At 36.7% G+C, this 17,558-nt stretch overlaps 1 protein-coding gene across 16 annotated transcripts in view; it reads left to right on the top strand.

Annotated features, from left to right (window-relative positions):
* The window catches only part of Nrxn3 (neurexin 3), a 1,484,695-nt gene that overhangs the window by 1,307,801 nt on the left and 159,336 nt on the right, over positions 1–17,558 (top strand). For all 16 annotated transcript variants that reach the window (XM_077800321.1, XM_077800320.1, XM_077800323.1 and 13 more), the window contains one exon: positions 351–522. In XM_077800321.1, the coding sequence (XP_077656447.1) occupies positions 351–522 (172 nt within the window). The remainder of the gene's footprint in view (positions 1–350; positions 523–17,558) is intronic.

Here is a 17,558-nt window from a genome sequence, read left to right as displayed (position 1 = left end):
CCTCTTTTAGAAAAACAGACCTAATCCATCTTGCAGAAATGAACTTTGCAATGTCACTTCCTCATTGTTAGGTAACTCTGTGGTTTCAGCCTTGATATCCGTTGAGGGCAATGGATGATGTAACCTGTGCAGTGCAGCCTGTGAGAGCAATTTGGGTGGCTTTATACCATTGGTTTTTATGTTCAGGATGAAAGCCCATGGAGAAATATAGGATACTATTATTAACTTCACACTGACAGCTCCCTTGAGGCACCTACAGGTTTATTGCTAGTTGGAGGATCAACTTTAAGGGAGAAAAGTTTGTGGTCAGTGATAACTATGTCTATTTTCCTTTCTTTTTTAAATTACAGGAACAGGGAAAAATTGGTGTTGTTTTCAATATTGGCACAGTTGACATCTCCATCAAAGAGGAGAGGACCCCAGTCAATGATGGCAAATACCACGTGGTGCGCTTCACCAGGAATGGAGGCAATGCCACCCTCCAGGTGGACAACTGGCCAGTGAATGAACACTATCCTACAGGTACCAGTTTTGCTCTCAATAGCCATCTTCTCTTTCATGCTCCCATTAACAAGGCAATTTTTCTCATGACTGTTACCAATCACGAAACACTGAGAGAAACACATGTTCATGCTTTCTACATTGAGAAGATAAGTGATTTCTTATAGGACTCGCTCCGTATAGGGAACTTCTGGAGACTTACTAACTATGCACTGCACATTTATTTTTTTTGCCCAATTTAACCAATACTGTCTGACTGGTTCATACAAAGAACAATTACTATAGTTTTTCCAGGTAGCTACAAATGATAGCAGTGCAGGAAAGGGACCCTGTCTCTATTGTGAGCTATCCTGGATCATTACAAGGTAATCAACTTGAGATCTGAAGTTTGTGGCACCATTTACTCAAGTATGATTAAAGGTGCAGATGGCCCGAGGTGGCAGAAGAAAACAAAAGGTTTACTAAACTGTAGTGCATGTACATTAAGGTAGGGGGACAGGGAGAGAAAAAGCACGGGTGGAATTGCATTATTTGGCTGACTTTGGCGGTTGTATTTTTCTCACTTGTACTCAGCCTGCCTTGATTTTCAGAGATTGGTCCTGGTAGTCATTTTAATAGCAAGCAGGCTGATGTGGGAGAGAGAGGGGTTAATCATCCATTTAAATTTTACAGTCAAGGAGCATCCGGCAACAAACTCCCAGAGCCAGATGGCTGAATCAAGGGCAATGGGAGAAAAGGTTGCCTCCTTTAAAGGGATCATCCAAATAATCCCTTAGCTTTTCCTCTCATCTCTCACTTTTCCTAGGAAGAGCCCTGAGCCCTGGTCATAAAGGTGCAAGGGCCCTTAACTTCACAGTTGCATTGTTACCAGGTAGAGGTAAGAATGGTGTGCTCCCCACACCATGTCTACCTCTCTATCCTGCACTTTGAATCCCCTCAATTCCTGTTTTCCTCTTATGCTCCCTATGCACTGAGATAGGCACATCAACAAAGACCCTAGAAGCACATTTCTAGAAGTCTAAGAGCTAGCTAACTAATAATTATCAGATTTGAGACAAATACTCAGAGTAAATACATCTACTCTCATAGCCCAAGACGTTTGGATGGCTTGAAATCCATGATGGTGTTTTTATGCCTGAATCATCATTAATTTTTATTAAAAGCCAATCAGAAGTATCTGTGTTGTTAGGTTGTTCCCTAATATACAGAGTCTCCCTCTATGTGGTTTAAGAATTAGAAGAGCCAGGGTTCCCAAGGGATTGGAGCAAAATGTCCATGCTACCCATTCATCTGCTATCTTAGTTTTCAAAAAAGTTGTCAGCTCAGTCATCACTGGGGGCCTGTTAGCAATGCTTAGACTAAGGCACCCCAAAGACCTCATAAGGTTATCTTTGAACACTTAGAGCAAGCCAGAGGTGTTCGCAGTTACCATGGATTCTTATCATCATCCAAATTCACTGGACATTAATAGACTTGATTTTTAAATGCTTCTTGCTTAAACCCTGGGGAAATTGGTGGGGGTCGGTGAGAGAAACCAAAATAGCCTGAGCTCTTAAAAGCTGTTCATTTGCTCATAGGAAAAATCAATCTCTCTCTCCATGTATATTATCATTGGCCTTAAAATTGCTGCTGGAGGGTTTGTTTTGTTTCCATTAGGAATTTCAAAGATTTCTAAATTGATGTTAAACACTTGCCCTGAGCCAATAGAGAATCCACCAGTTTGCTGCCAGCAATGAGAAGGCTGTTTAATGGTCATTTTAAAGCCAGAGATAGGTAAGGAAACCAGTGACCCTTGCCGTGCACCTCTCTTTGTGTCTTTAGTTCCAAATTATGGGTTGCTTCCTGTATGTTTTCAAAGCGGAGTAAAACCTTTCTTTGATGGCATTGCTTTCTCCTGAAAACTATTATTATCATTGTAACTGTTATTTAGTAATAACCTATATGTCATTATTTTAGGACAGGGGAGAGTATGGCAGTTATAAGTGTGGGCCTTGGAGTCAACTGACGCCCTGGGAACTTGGCTTCATCAGATGTGTCTAGGCGGTAGGATTAAGACCTTGAAATACCCTAAACACTGAAATATTTGGTGCCTCTCCCCGACATAGATGCAAAATGCAACACTAAACCATGAGTGTAAGAGTTTCTAAGAGTCTTGATGATTCTTCTCTGAATTGCTACAAAAATTTAAGAATATATCAGATTCTTTCTTCTGAGAGTCCCTTTTATGTGTCTTTCTATTTTGTTAGTTCTCTAAGTGCTTATTCTTATTTGGTGATCTAGTTCTGAGCCTTACATAAGTTATTGAATCTACCTGAACCTCTGATTCTGCATCTGGAAAATGGGGAAATGAGAATTCTCTTCGGAGTTAAAGTTAAGATTAATTGAGATGGGCACTTGTGAACTGCTCAACAAAATACTGGGCAATTAAGTCAGTACTCAATGTTAGCCATGAAAACTACCAAGCATCGTGGTGGCATTTTAAATTATGACATATATGCTTAGGCATATTATATCACTTTGACTCTTATGGTCTCTAAGTTGAGTAAAGTTGATATTTTTATTCTCCATTTCAAAACAGAGACAGGGAGATGATAATCCTTTCCTGAGATCACATAGTAAATGAGGGACAGAACAAGACCAGATTCCATTCCCAATTCGGCAAAATTTTCACTATTGCTTTCATTGCAAATTGCAGGGTGTAGAAATGAGCATCTTTCTTCTTGTGACATCTTAAATTCATTTCTCTTTATTTCAAAGTGTTGTATTTCAAAGGTAAATTTCCAGTGACCACAAAAAAAGTGGCTGTTATGAGATGTGGAATAGAAAATTCTCATTTAAGAAAAAAAAAAGTTCTTTGGACTCCACTGATTCTAGGCTGTCCTGGAGCCATTCTTGATTTTGTTGCCTCTCATGAAAAGTAGTAACCCTATGCTAGGTTGAGTGCAAAAAAACTTTTGAGTTTTATGTTCTATTTTGCCAAGACTTCCTGGGAATGGCTCACCATTAGGGTCTTAGCTTATTTTCTCTCCTGCCTTCTTCCCTGTCTGATTGAAAGGATCTACTTAACTAAACTTAGAGTACCATTAAAATAATCTGGAAAAGTTTAATTTGTTGGCTTTAAATTCTGAGACAAAAATGGCCTCTGTATCTGGACATCAAAGTATAAAGCCACCAACTTATATAGGCAATCTTGATACATATTCTGAAAAAAAAGATATATCTTCTTTTTTCCAAACCATTGTTTTATTGATAATAGTAAACCATTAGGAGCTATAAAGAGTAGCTCTGTCTTGCTACTCATCTATTGCTAATGTTTAAATGGTAAAGAGATATGGAGTAGCTCCTACAAAATATTCAGTTAAGTTGTCTCGTTTTGAAGGGAACTGTTCTTACTCACCAGGGCTGAATGTGTCAACCGTGCACCAGGATGAATGGGTCAACTCTCAGATCTTCTCATGGGCATTTATAGGATTTTATGTGGTTCTACTGAAACATCCCACTGTGAAATATTTAGAACCCAGCTGGGCACAGGGCTTGTAGCACTGGCACTTTTTGAATCAGTCAGGATCCAAAATGGAAATAGTTCTATAGCAATTGGAATCTTATATCACTTAATTCTGGGAGATAGAACTCAAAAGCAACTTCTTTCTTTGAACCTGAAAATAGAAAGACTAAGGAACAGGAGAGGAAATAAAAGAAGAAACAGCCCAGAGCTATCGTCCAGGCACTGACAAATGTTCCTTATAAAGCCTCTGATTGCTGTCTCTATACAATGCCATGGTGAGGACAAGGGAGGGGAGGTGAAAGGTGAGTTGAACATGAGGAATTAATTTTAGCCACAGCTCTGGGCCCCCTGGGAGGCTGAGCTGACTGGGATTGTTCAAGATCCTTTCTCTGCTGTGAGCAGGTGGCAGGTTATGCTGCCAGGGCTGTGAGAACCCTGAGCATGGTGCAATAAGGGCTTTTCAGGTCAGAGCCAAGCTTCCTAGGAGTTGAGGACTGATAAGCATCTCAGCATGTGGAACTTCCATCTTCCCATATTAGGAGATGCTAAGGAGAGCAAAGCCTGATTTTCCCTTGTTATTGTATACCAACTCGGTTGAAGTCACCTTGACTGAATTTCTCTTCAACAGTGTATTACTTCCCTGTCTTTATCACAGGATACCTGAGGCAATTAACTAATAAAGAGAGAAGGTTTATTTTGGCTCACAGTTCTGGAGGTTACAAACAATACCTGAAGCAATTAAGTTATACCTGTAGCAATTAACTGATAAAAATGAAAAGTTTATTTTGGCTCAATTTTGTGGGGCTCCAATCTAAGACTGAAGGTTCTATTTGCTTTGAGCTTCCAGTGAGGGCAGCACATGGTGGCAGGAGTGTATGGTGGAGCAAACTGCTCACTTCATTAGTCAGAAAGTCTTCCACGTTAGCCAGGAAGCAGAAAGGAAGAAGAGATGAGTGTTCCCCAGTCCCCTTTGAGGATACAACCCCAGTGACCTAAGGGCCTCCCATAACCTCCCATAAGATCTGCCTCCTAATAACCCACAATACTTTCCAAGAGCATGGCCCTGGGGACCAACCCTCTAACACATGGACATTTGAGTGACTCACCCAAACCATAGCAGTCTCTGAGAAGCTCAATGAATTGCCCAGTATCACATAATTTTTTTTTTAAAGAGAGAGTGAGAGAGGAGAGAGAGAGAGAGAGAGAATTTTTAATATTTATTTTTTAGTTCTCGGTGGACACAACATCTTTGTTGGTATGTGGTGCTGAGGATCGAACCCAGGCAGCACGCATGCCAGGCGAGTGCACTACCGCTTGAGCCACATCCCCAGCCCAGTATCACATAATTTAAGGGGCAAAGCCAAGATTCTTGTTCTGATCCCCACCCTGCAGCACTTCAAACTCTCTGTCCCATTTCTGTTTCTAAGTCATTATTTTCTTGTTTACAGCACTTTTTTTTCCCCCCTCAAGAATATTTTCAAACAGAAATCAATGTCTGGACTGGTTTAATTTGTAGGATTTCTTAAACTTAGTATTATTGACATTTTGGGCTGGACAATTCTGTGCTGAGTATTTGGCAGGGATGGGATGGGGGATTGTTCTATATATTGTAGGGTATTTATCAGTATTCCTGGCATTCACCTGTTAGATGCCAGTACTATATATCTACAGATATCACGTGACTTTTAGTAGAGGCAAAAATCACTATTAGATGAGAACCACTCAATTAATGAAAGTACTCCCAAGTACTTTATTTCAAATTTTTATCATCCTTTCAAAGTCTAGAACACACTCTTGGAGACAAAAGAACCTCTTTTTTTTTTCTTTGCCCATATTTCATCTCATCCTAGATTACTGAGACTTTGAAGGATTAAAAGCAAGTCTCTGTACTTGACATGATACTAAAATTTCTCAGCCCTTAGGTTTTCATTAATTCCTAACCAGGAGATTTTCCATCTTTGCCAACAAGCATTTGAGGCATTGCCAGATTTGAAGCTTGCATTAAAACAAGCCTATATACCTGCTCATTCATCCGTTCAGCACTAGTGTAGCTTTCAGTTCAACAGGGGGAAAAATAGATAGTGGAGCCTGCAAAGAGAATAAGAAGTAACAATACAATCAAGAGGAAAAGGCACGTTTGAACCCAGGTTCAAGAAAGCAAAGATATAGCAGCAACTAGAGAAAGGCTCCCTTAATGAATGTGTTTGAACATTCCTAGGAACACTTTAAAACCATCTTAGAAATAAGTTCCTCAAACATTCAGTCACAAAGTATATCAATGAATCAATCAAACGAATGCATTCTGAATAGTTGTACTGCAAAACAGTCATTCTTTACATTCTATCAGAAATGAATTAGGATTCACAAATAAGTGAGTTTCTTTTTTCAAGGGACTTCCACATACTACAGTTAAAAAAAATTGGTGAAAAATTATAAAATATATATGTTAAGCAATGCTCTTCAACCTGGCTGCAAATGAGAATCCCCTGGAAACCTTAATAACTTCCAGTGCTCAGGTTCCAATTTAAGGGGCCTGGGGTGTGGTCCATAGATGAGCAGCACAGAATTCCCTGGGAGGCTTCAAAAACGCAAACTCTCAGGGGACACTTCTAACTACTAATCAGAATCTGCATTTTAACAAGATCCCCAGGTGCTACATATACACACAAAATTTTGGAAGCACAGGCCTAGGCATTGGTTTTCAAAGAGCTCCCAGAGTGATTCTTTATGCATCTAGGTTTGAGAATCACTAATATTTAGAAAGTTAAATATATCTTGTTTTCCTTCTTTCAGACTGACTATTGGTGCTGTTCACAATAGTAGCCACTAACCATATGTAGCTACTGAGCATTTGCAATGTGCTGATGTTACTGAGGCTCTGAATTTGTTGTTGTTGTTGTTCTTTTTGGTGTTTTATTTTGCAATAATTAGGCCCTAAGCACAGAAGACTTTCAATGCACTTTCTCATTAGATACTCAGCAATACTATGGTGGCTCTTATTGAACAGTATAGGACTAGAATATGGCATCTTTTATTTTCTTTTACCTGTTTTCTATCAAATAAATTCTTTACTTATATCATTGATATATTTATTAGAATTTGCCCTCATGCATTCATATAATGAGTTTTGTTATTATACAACCTTATGGATAATAACTTTGCCCTGTCACTTACTGACTTCAATAAGTTCCTATTGTTGAGAAGTTTCTCTATTCTTCAGTCTCTATGGTCATGTCTTGCATTTTGTCTTATTAAAAACAAGTGAAGACTTAGATTGACATTTAATATAGGAAAAGATTTTTTTTTCTAAGTACTGGCTGGAGATATATTTCCTAAATAGAAGTGACAATCTATCCTTTTGTAAGCTATATTTGTATGCTCTGACAACATAGCTATGGCAGAAATCCATCAGCAGGCTTGACCCTCAAAGACCTGTTATTTTATCTATAAAATGGGGATTAGGATCATAGGTCTACCTCAGAAGGCAGACAGCTCTTTGAATACCATAGAGCATTACATAAATGATAATCAGACTTGGCAGGTATTTTATCGGGATGATTTGTCACCTGGATACATTTTGGACTCACTTTTCTCTTGAAAAGATTTTCTACACCGAGGTTTCCTCCTGGAAGGGGAGAATGCAAGACAAAAAGAGAGCTCCCATCTCCCATCATCCTTCCTCCACAATTCCAGAATCATAGAAAGGATTCTAAAATGAGGAACATGTGCATTGAATGAACACTTTACCCCAGAAGTCCCAAAAGTGGCAGATAAAGATACCCACCTCCTCTCAGCCAAACTCACCCAAGCAGGTATGGCCACCATTTTTTGAGCATTTCCAAACACTCTCATTTTATGGACAACATCCTATGTGGCCTTGGAAATATCCTTAAGCTCGAGGTTGGTTTTATTAAAAAAAAGTTTAGGCTGAGCCTGATTTAGGATTAGTTTGCCACAACCTAAGACCACCTGACTTGAGAGCCCTAGATTTTAATTGTGTCCTTAGATTTTTTTTTTTTCCGATACCTTGAGACAGGGGCATATTCCCAAAATTCTGGCTATAACTAAAGTCTTGGCAATTTAGAATTTTTTCTCTAAATTTAAACCCTACAATTTTTCTCTCAGACTAAATGTCTAATTTTTTACCCCAAATTAAAAGTTAGCAATTCCCTGGGTATTCACAGACATTTGTGTTTATCCATATCATGGGTGAGCCATTTTGGGGTTTGGGTGGTGTCTTTCCTTTCATGATCCCATTATGCCTCCTAGCACCATATCTAAGCAGACAGGAAGAGCTTTATTAAATGAAAGTTCATTTTACTGTTTAATGTTCCTGCTTGGGGGATTGAAAGTGGAGAGAGGGTGCTTAGCAATTTTTTTTCTTTAATTTTTGTTTTATCAGGCAAAACTCCTTTCTCTTCTGCGAATTCTCAGCCACAAGATAAATAGCCTTGTGTCTTACAAGTTAAATACAATTACCACTATCAAACCTAGAGCTTTACTTTTCCTGTAAATGTCCCTTAGAAGCTGATAAGCATTTCAAGGCAAACTCTGGGCTTCTGGCTAATGCTGAAATTAAACACAATCACCCTGAAGATAAAAAGACTGGCTAGAAAAAGAAGTGTGTGTGTGTGTGTGTGTGTGTGTTATATAGAATACTGGTATTTATATATAAATAAAACCACCCTATGGTTGAAAAGAACACTTGGGATAGAAGGAGAGTGAATTTATGAACACTGGGCACATGAAACTTCCCGTAAGATATTAAGCTAATACACAACTCAAGATTATATATAAAGGAATTAAATAGCACACACATAGGGGCTTTACAATAATGAAGATTTACATTAGATAGCATGATAGCAATTATAATAACTACAGACATTATTTATCTATAATTTATTTGTGACCAGGGCAGTGCTTTTGGCTCAATGGGTTGCTAAGCAAAAGAATAATTTTGCTGCAAACTTCTGTAGGACTTTTTATGATACACACCTTCTCCTGGGTCCTGGTTTATGTTCTCTACATTTTTTAGTAGATTACCTTGGGATTTAGAGGGGAAGGTAGACTTTTACAAATTGAAAGGCACATGGTATTTATTTAGCCACAAGCTAAATATTATAAATATTATAGTCTAGGGACTCAGTGAAATGAGTAATGAGAAATTTGAGGGCCACTTCCAGGTACTACTTAGCTAGAAATGAAAGAAAAAGAATTTCTTAATTTCCATCTGTAATGCATAGATTTCATTAAATCACCTTCTTGGAATAATATGTTCAAGATTAGAAATGCAGTGTAGTCACACTCTATGCAATTTTAAAATTACACTCATTTGAAATAGTGTGACATAAAAATATTAATAACATCTCACTCTATGTGAGCCATCTGTAATAACACAGACTCTTCTGAATTCGAACAATCATAAAATATTACATACTTCTAAAGCTGTGCTAGTGAATTATAAGTTTTGTTCACCCTATTGTCACAGGGAAGCTCTAGTTTAAGTAGTAAGTAAAAATTCTGGTCTGTAGAGTTTGTCTTTAATTATGAAACTATGGTTATCCCAACCATCAAATGATTACCCTTTACTATTTTTTTTTCTGTGGCCCAGAGTTGACTAAATACCAAGTGTCCCAATACAGTTTAAGAGCACAGTTTTATTTATAGGAAAAGTTTTCAAGTTTTATTCTCCTCCATGAAGCTTTGCACAAGGTTTCAGGATCCCTCTAGTTATTTACAATCTAAAAAGAACATTGAGTTTCTTAGATAAAAGTGCCACATAAATATCCAATAATAATTATATATATTCACATACAGTATGTCATTTATAATTCCATAAAGCAGAGAAGGTAATGAATGGTGCTCTATACTGTAAATCACTCAATCGATTGTAATCATATTGCAGCTCCTCTCAGAGAGATAAAGACCTTCCACTCCTCTAAAATCCCTGTCAATACCCCAGCAGGATCAAGAGAGGGGAAAGAAGGTCAGAAGAGGAAGGAGGGAATGAGTCAAGGACAAAGAGGCACATTTAACCTTCAGTGCCTGGAGTTAATGTGGATTGAATTGGATTCTTCATAATATTTACAGTTTGCTGTAGGAGATGCATTTGTTTTTCATACAGTATTTTACAGCCTTCTAGGATTCCATGATGCTCTGTGTTGGCCTGGATGATGAAATTTGCCAAATAACAAATACAGTATTGCATAAGAAGTCTTAAAGTTAGAGATACAGGTAGAAAATGGTGAAGCTTAAACCAAACTATAGAAATGAGTCAATAATGTGCTATAAAAATTTATACTTCACTTTCAAACAGCAAAAGCATGATGCAAAAATATTCCCCCTAACTGTGTTACCTTTAATGTAAAAAAAAAATGTTTCTAGTTTCCTATCCTTATCAATGGGGTGGTTTTGGGTAGAGCTATCTCATTCATTATACATCATACACTCATTCATTCACTGTTCAACACATATTTATTCAATATCTAGTTTACATGTGGATCTGTGCTAGGTGATGTGTATTTGGTGAGAAATACTGTCAATTCCTGCCTTCAAGAATCTTCTGTTGTCATAGAAGATAAATATAATTACAAAAGCAGGGCTAATTTCAATACCTAAATTTTATTTATCAGTTATTAAATGTCAGTAGCTGTCCTGAGTTTTGTGTTAAGTCTTCATGATAACCCTAAGGGGTAGATACTACTTTTGTCATTACCTTACAAATAGGGATGTGGAGGCTTATAAGATTAGTTAACTCTCCCAGGATCAAGAGCCAGTCCATGAAGACCATGAAGTCAAGCTGAGTGTCTTGGAAGGTAAACCCAGGCTCCTATGCACCAAACTATCTTATTCTTGCAATTCCATATAGTGAAAAAAAAAGGTGCTATTATTGGGGTGAGATCTGGGTTCAATGGAAGTCACACAAAAGTGCCTGATGGTGCCTGGGAACAAGAGAGTGGTGAGCACAGGATGGAATTTAGACTGTGACCTTGGGTTGTCTGAACAATATTAATGAATTCTGTTCCCGTTCTTAGGCATACACACATATAAACTGTAACAAGACAATCCACACTTTTCACACTGAAAGAACTAATGAGCTAGTGTTTTGTTGTTGTTTTTAATTTTTGACTTATTGAGGTACAATGAATAAGTCAAAAACCTCTGTACCTATTTAATGTATACAAACTGATGAGTGCAGGAATATGCATACACCCATGTTACCATCACCACATTTAATATAATAAACACATCTGTCATTCATGGTTTCACTTAGTGCAGTTTCCCCAGACAGATGAGTAAACTGAGGGTCAGAGAAGTTGAGCACATTTGCTGCTGTCACCACTCCAGCAAGTGTCAGATCTGGTATTCCACAAAAGTTTGTTTGTCCCCAAACCCCAATTCTTCCTTACTCTACCCTTCCAACTGACTTGGTCTAGGAGCACTCCAGTTTGCAGTATATATACAGCTCAGATTCATTTGGTGACAGATGTAAATTCACATGCAAATTTACTATTATTTCCCACATCCCAGGGCATGCCCGACACTCTGTAATCCCCTTATTAAACTTTTACTAGAAATGTACTTCTGCCCAATGCACAATTGCCAGCCTCAATGTTTAATTAAACTAGATTTGTTTTCATTTTAATCACATTATAGAGATGTGTTTTTTCTTAGAGTTCAATGTTCAAGTCTTCATTATAAATGCCTACAAGTGGCAGAGAGAAGGATGAAGAGAGGGCTGAAAGTCTATTCTTGAACAAATGATTTTAGGGGAGTGATATTAACAGTAGATAATGCTGATATAGTACTTATTTTTGAATACTCAGAGCATGTGGACTGAAATTTTATTCCCATTTTAGAGATATAGAAAATAAGTCTCAGAGATATTAAGTAACATACTCCCATGTCACACAGCTAGTGATAGGAATGACCTGGATGTGAATAGAGGCAAGGAGACCTTGAGACTTATAGAAGAGATCTGGAAATAGTAAATTTTGTAGGTTTTGAAAACCTATATTTAATTATAAATATTGTATTTGTACATTATATTTATGACTACTTATGCATATTTATATATAAATGTATATAAATATAATATATATATATATAAATATATAAGCCTGTTCATATAATATATATATATATATATCAGGCTTTGCAAGGTCTTTGCTGAAATGATCTGGCCCTGCTATTGTAGAGCAAAAGCAATCATGAACAATATATAAATGAATTTGAATACATGCAACCAGATTTTTATAACACTTGGTTTGCAAAAACAGGAGGTTGTGATGCACTTAGTAATAGATAAGGGACCTCGGATTGACATCATGGATATTTTGAAGCCTATAGTTCTGTCTTTACTAATCCATGAGCTTTGTCTTGTGGCTTGTTGTGTCTCTGGTTAGAATGAAAGGAACAAGATAATCTGTAAATGAGCCAAGCATAGTGGTACATGCCTGTAATCCCAGAAAACTCTGCAGACCAAGGCTGGAGGATCACAAGGCCAGTCTCAGCAATTGCCTGAGGCCTTAAACAACCTAGCAAGATCCTGTCTCAGATAAAATGAAATGAATGAATGATTGAATAAATAAATAAATAGGGATGGGGATGTTTCTCAGTGGTAAAGTGCCCCTGGGTTCAATCCCTAGTATGGGAGGGGGAGGGGGAGGAGGAGGAGAGGGGGAGGAGGAGAGGGAGGGGGAGGGAAAGAGAGAGAATATATCTGTAAGTGGATGAGTTAAGTCCCCAGAAACACTGAGAATAGTATTACGATGTAGAGTGACACAGAATCACTAGTGAGGTTAATTCAGAGTAGAGAAATGGAAGAATACATAAGCAACACAGCAATATATTCACCTTTTCTTAAAAATAGCAAACAGACAAGAAACCCAGCCAAATACCACCTTGCTATCTCAATTCCAAAGGCAGACCCCTTTCTATCTTCTTGTATATTATGCAGTATTTTGCTTAGTGCAAAGTTTGAAGATGATGAACAGAAAACACTACTTCTCCAGTTCTGTTAATTCTACTTATCAACTGTAAGCTGTGATATACTTTTCTCCCTTTGTCCCCAGAGAAGTTGCATCCTTTTCTTTTGAATTCTTAGGTTTTTATGAGCTACTGACTTAGCTGCCCTAGCCTATCATCTATAGCCCTCTGCAGAAAGGTGTCAGTTGACACCTAGCATTTATCTTTCCTCCTACCCCCTCCCTGATGGGTCCATTTTCTAAGTCCCAGGGAAAACGGCCTTCATTTTCTCAGCACTGGTTGCATATCTCCTCCTGAGGAGAGCTTCCTGTTTGACCTTCTGCTCCATTTCTGGCCACTGATCTGCTGTGATGAGGGGGGGACTTTCCTTAGATATGGCTCGACCTACTTCTTGTCACAGACTTTTACAGTTTTCAGATTCTGATGCCCTATTATTAAAGGAACAAGAGCCCAGAGAATTTTTATAGATGTGTATATGTACACACACTCATGCACATGTTTAAAATAAACTTCTAAAACTCTTTTTGATCTACATCTTCCTATCCCTGGTAACCACCATTTTAGTTTGTTTCTAGATATGTGACTTTTATTTAGACTCCACATACAAAGGAAATCATGCAGTATTTTATTTTTATACAAAGTTATAATTATGAAACATGACTAAGTCTAGAGACCTGATATACAATAGGAGCACAATAGTTAATTGTAAATTATTACATATTTGTAAGTTGCCAATAAAGTAGACTTTAGGTAAAAAAGAAAGGTCACTATATGAGATAATGAATATTATTTTGCTTGACTGTAATAATTTTGTTTCACTTTTTATATATTTAATCAAGATAAGTATATTGAAACATTATGTTATATATCTTAAATATGATGTAATAAATGTTTAAAGAATAAATATTCAAATCAAGGCACACTGGGTTTTAGTTATAGGATATGCATCTCTTCACATTTTTCCCATATTAATATTAACAGCAATAAATTATCAATAAAAAATAAAGTTCTCAGTACCAAAATTAAAAAAAAAATACCAACTCCTTATAATGCAAACAGAGTGGTGACACTTTTGCTTTAATCCTTTATTTTAAAAGGAATAAAATATAGTCGACACTTAGTAAGTGTTAAAAACTGCACAAAAGTACTGAGATTATAGGATACTTGTGATTTCATTGCCTGCCTGTTCATGATAATACATGCCAAGATAAAGTGCATCCTTAAGGGCAGCAACCGTAAATAAGCTAATTTTTCCAGCAATAGGAAAATGTCAAATGTTTTGCTATTGGTAACTTTTTAAGATTTTACTGGAAAAAAATATGTTTTGTCAAAACAATTAAATCTTTATTAAAATATGTTTACATTGGTGAAATGATTTTCTGTTGGTCTAAACTTGAGAATTTCCCAATGCACCTATATAAAATGATAAAAGTGAAGAAGATTATTCATCCATGAAAGTTAGAAAAAATATATAAATCTGACATAAACAAAAATGTAAAATAAAAGTAAATCTAAAATCATCTCAGACAGCCAATGCTTAGAAATACTTATTACTTCCATTTTTTAACATGTATAAAACTGTTGTGAGTTGCTATTTCAAACAAAATAGGAATTCATATAAGTGAAGTACAAACTGAAATAGAACTAAAATGCTTTTAGACTTTCAAAATGAATGGCTGATTTTTTTTTTTTTACTACATTTTCTTTGTGGAGAGGGTGGTACCAGATCTCTAGAATAGATAAAAATGAAGACAATCCCTAGAAAAGAAAATGTGGTTCTCAGGTAGTAATTGAGCTTTCCTGACAGAAGTAAACCAAGTGAAATCTAAGAGTCTTGCCTCATTTTGTGACTTTCTCCCACCAAGACCCAGAAGAATTTTGCACTCCCAAGTAAGATTCGTAAGGGGAATTTTGAAATACTCTGAATAGATCTGTTCTGGACTGATCAGAACTGAGCAAGGTGTGATGCCAGTATATTAATTGGGAATCCTAACCAACCCTGCTTCCAAATCTTTATGGGCAACTCTCTAGTCTTATTTTTACTCTCAAAGATTCATCTGAATCATTGTTTCAGCTCACTTTTCTAGTGGTCTGCTTGGAAAGAGAGTGGTTATAGAAGTTTCTGATTAACATGTAATTGAATTTTGCAGCATTCCAGCTCATTCTATGGATGGGCAATTATATAACTGTATCTTTCTGTCAGGTTACAGTTGCTCAACTTTTCTGGTCAGATACTACAACCAACATAAGTGTATCTTGAGCTCTCCTGCTTTGAGTTTTTTGCTTCTTGCTGGTCCCCATCCCTCCTGTTCCAACACCCCTACTCCCACTGGTCCCTGAAGCTACTTATAACAAGCAAATTGTTGAGTAAAGGGACCAAGAATTTGGGCAATAATTGTGTACTTTGAAACCTCACTGCCATTGGGAAGCACAGAAGCAACTGAACACCCAGTTGACACCGCCAGCCTTGAGTGACTTGATTTGCCCACTCAAGTTCATGCTCTATCTATTGATGTACCACCAGCCTCTAGAGTAAGAAGCAGTCCTAGTATCTGCTTTCCTTTGTTTATATAAACTGGTCAGTTTGGTCACTAAAAGTATTTATGAAGAAGCATCCATCTCTAGACCTCCCTGTGCTAGAAATGGAATAATAGGGTTTGAGCCTTTATTTATTCAGAGGAGGTTTAAATCCAACAAGTTAATAAAGGAGGAAATCTAAATATCTCTTCACTACTTATTGTATCTTTCTGAGTCATACCCCAAAGTAAATCTTCAAATCACATCCTTGGGTTTTGGTTAGGTGGGAAATTTCCAGACTTATTCAGACGTCCACACCCTTGTGAAGATTTCAATGGGATTTAAATAAAACACCCCCTCTAATATCAGAAATTGAAGCATAAAACGAAGAAAATTGCAAACTCGCCTCTCACCTGGCTCATCTTCTCCTAATTACACCCTAAACCCACTAAGAGTGTAAGTGCTTTTTGACAAGACGGCAATGGTACATCAATAGATACAGCATGAACTTGAGTGGGCAAATCAAGTCACTCAAAAGCCTTCTTTTAATGTCTTGGATCATTACCACAAAGATAAAAGCAGGTTTCTGAAAGAGTGAAATTCAAAGGAACCTCGTAATTAGAATGGTGAAGATACTGGGTCATCTGGTCCACTCCCCTGGTTGGTTCAGAAATATTGTACAATATAGATTAGTCTAATTGTATTAGTCTAATTTGAAATGTTACAGATGATAAAATTCATCTTTCTTCCACCAAGAGAATAGATCTTTCTGATTTCTCTCTCTTTTTTTTTTGTCTTTAAAAATAAGTTGTGTTCAATGCCATTTTATTGGGGATGTCAGTTGATTCTAAATTCTAAATCATGGATATTTATTTCTTACAATTATCTAGGAGGTACTTCTTATTACAAGGTGAAAGGTTCATGGAGAACATACAAAAGTGTGCATTGTTTTGAGATATTTATAAAATTTCTCTTTCTATACAGTATACATGCACATATCAATGGGTAAATACAAAACCATTGCATTTGCTTTTGCACATGACAAATGTTCAAAAAGCTTAAATTTAAAATAGCCTATAAACTGGTTGTAGTGGCACATTCTTGCAATCCCAGTGACTTAGTAGGAGGCTGAGGTGGGAGAATCAAGTTTGAGACCAGCCTTGGTCATTTACTGAGAGCCTTTTCTCAAAATAAAATGGGCTGAGGATATATTTCAATTATAAAGTACTGGGTTCAATCCTCAATACCAAAATAGATAAATAAATAACCTACAATCTTTAGACCTATTTCTCACATTAATATGATTTCACATATATATTTAACATAGAGACTAAAAAAAGTGAAAGGCTTAACACTTTATTTCTGTGTTTCAAACATGTAGGTTTCCAGAGGCTATAAGAACCTTAGCAGTCCTCTGTACCTTCAAAGATATGTAATTGAATGGTTTGTTGGATTCAAAACTCCTGCATCCCACGGTGGCAATAGTTTTCAACTTCATAAATATTCTTTTTCTTTTTTTTCCCCAATGGAGAAAAGGTCCTTTTTATTATACACCTATTATTTGGAAAGATTATTAGATCAATGGAATTGCTACTTCAACTATGTCAGTTAAAGAATTAGGTCCTTAACAGATTTACAGAAATGATAATGCATTGTTACTATTTTATTGTGTCATGAATTATTTGTTTTGTGTTGATATATGGTTTCAGGATAATTTTTTTTATTTTTTTTCATTTGTATTCATAGCACTTAATATATGTTAATATCTGGTGTCCCTGTGTGTTGTGGATTATGGAAGTAGGATGTTAAAAGATTTTTAAAGACTCCGCTCCTAAAATGGCTATAATTTCATAGGAAACAAACAAATAAACATGCCCAGGAGAAGTGATATTCAATGCAGAATAGTGGACTATGCATATCAGATAAATATCTTAAATTTGTGGATAATTTTATGTTCATAATTGGCTACTTTCTTAAAAGTTGTTTTCAAGAGATCCTAATATTCAAAAAGCTCTTCTGAATATCACTTTTACAACATGAACTAATA

This window comes from Urocitellus parryii, chromosome 6 (genome assembly GCF_045843805.1).
Source record: "Urocitellus parryii isolate mUroPar1 chromosome 6, mUroPar1.hap1, whole genome shotgun sequence".
Lineage (NCBI taxonomy): Eukaryota > Metazoa > Chordata > Mammalia > Rodentia > Sciuridae > Urocitellus > Urocitellus parryii.
The sequence above is the reverse complement of the archived record's forward strand: the minus strand, read 5'-3'. Positions and strand labels throughout refer to the sequence as shown.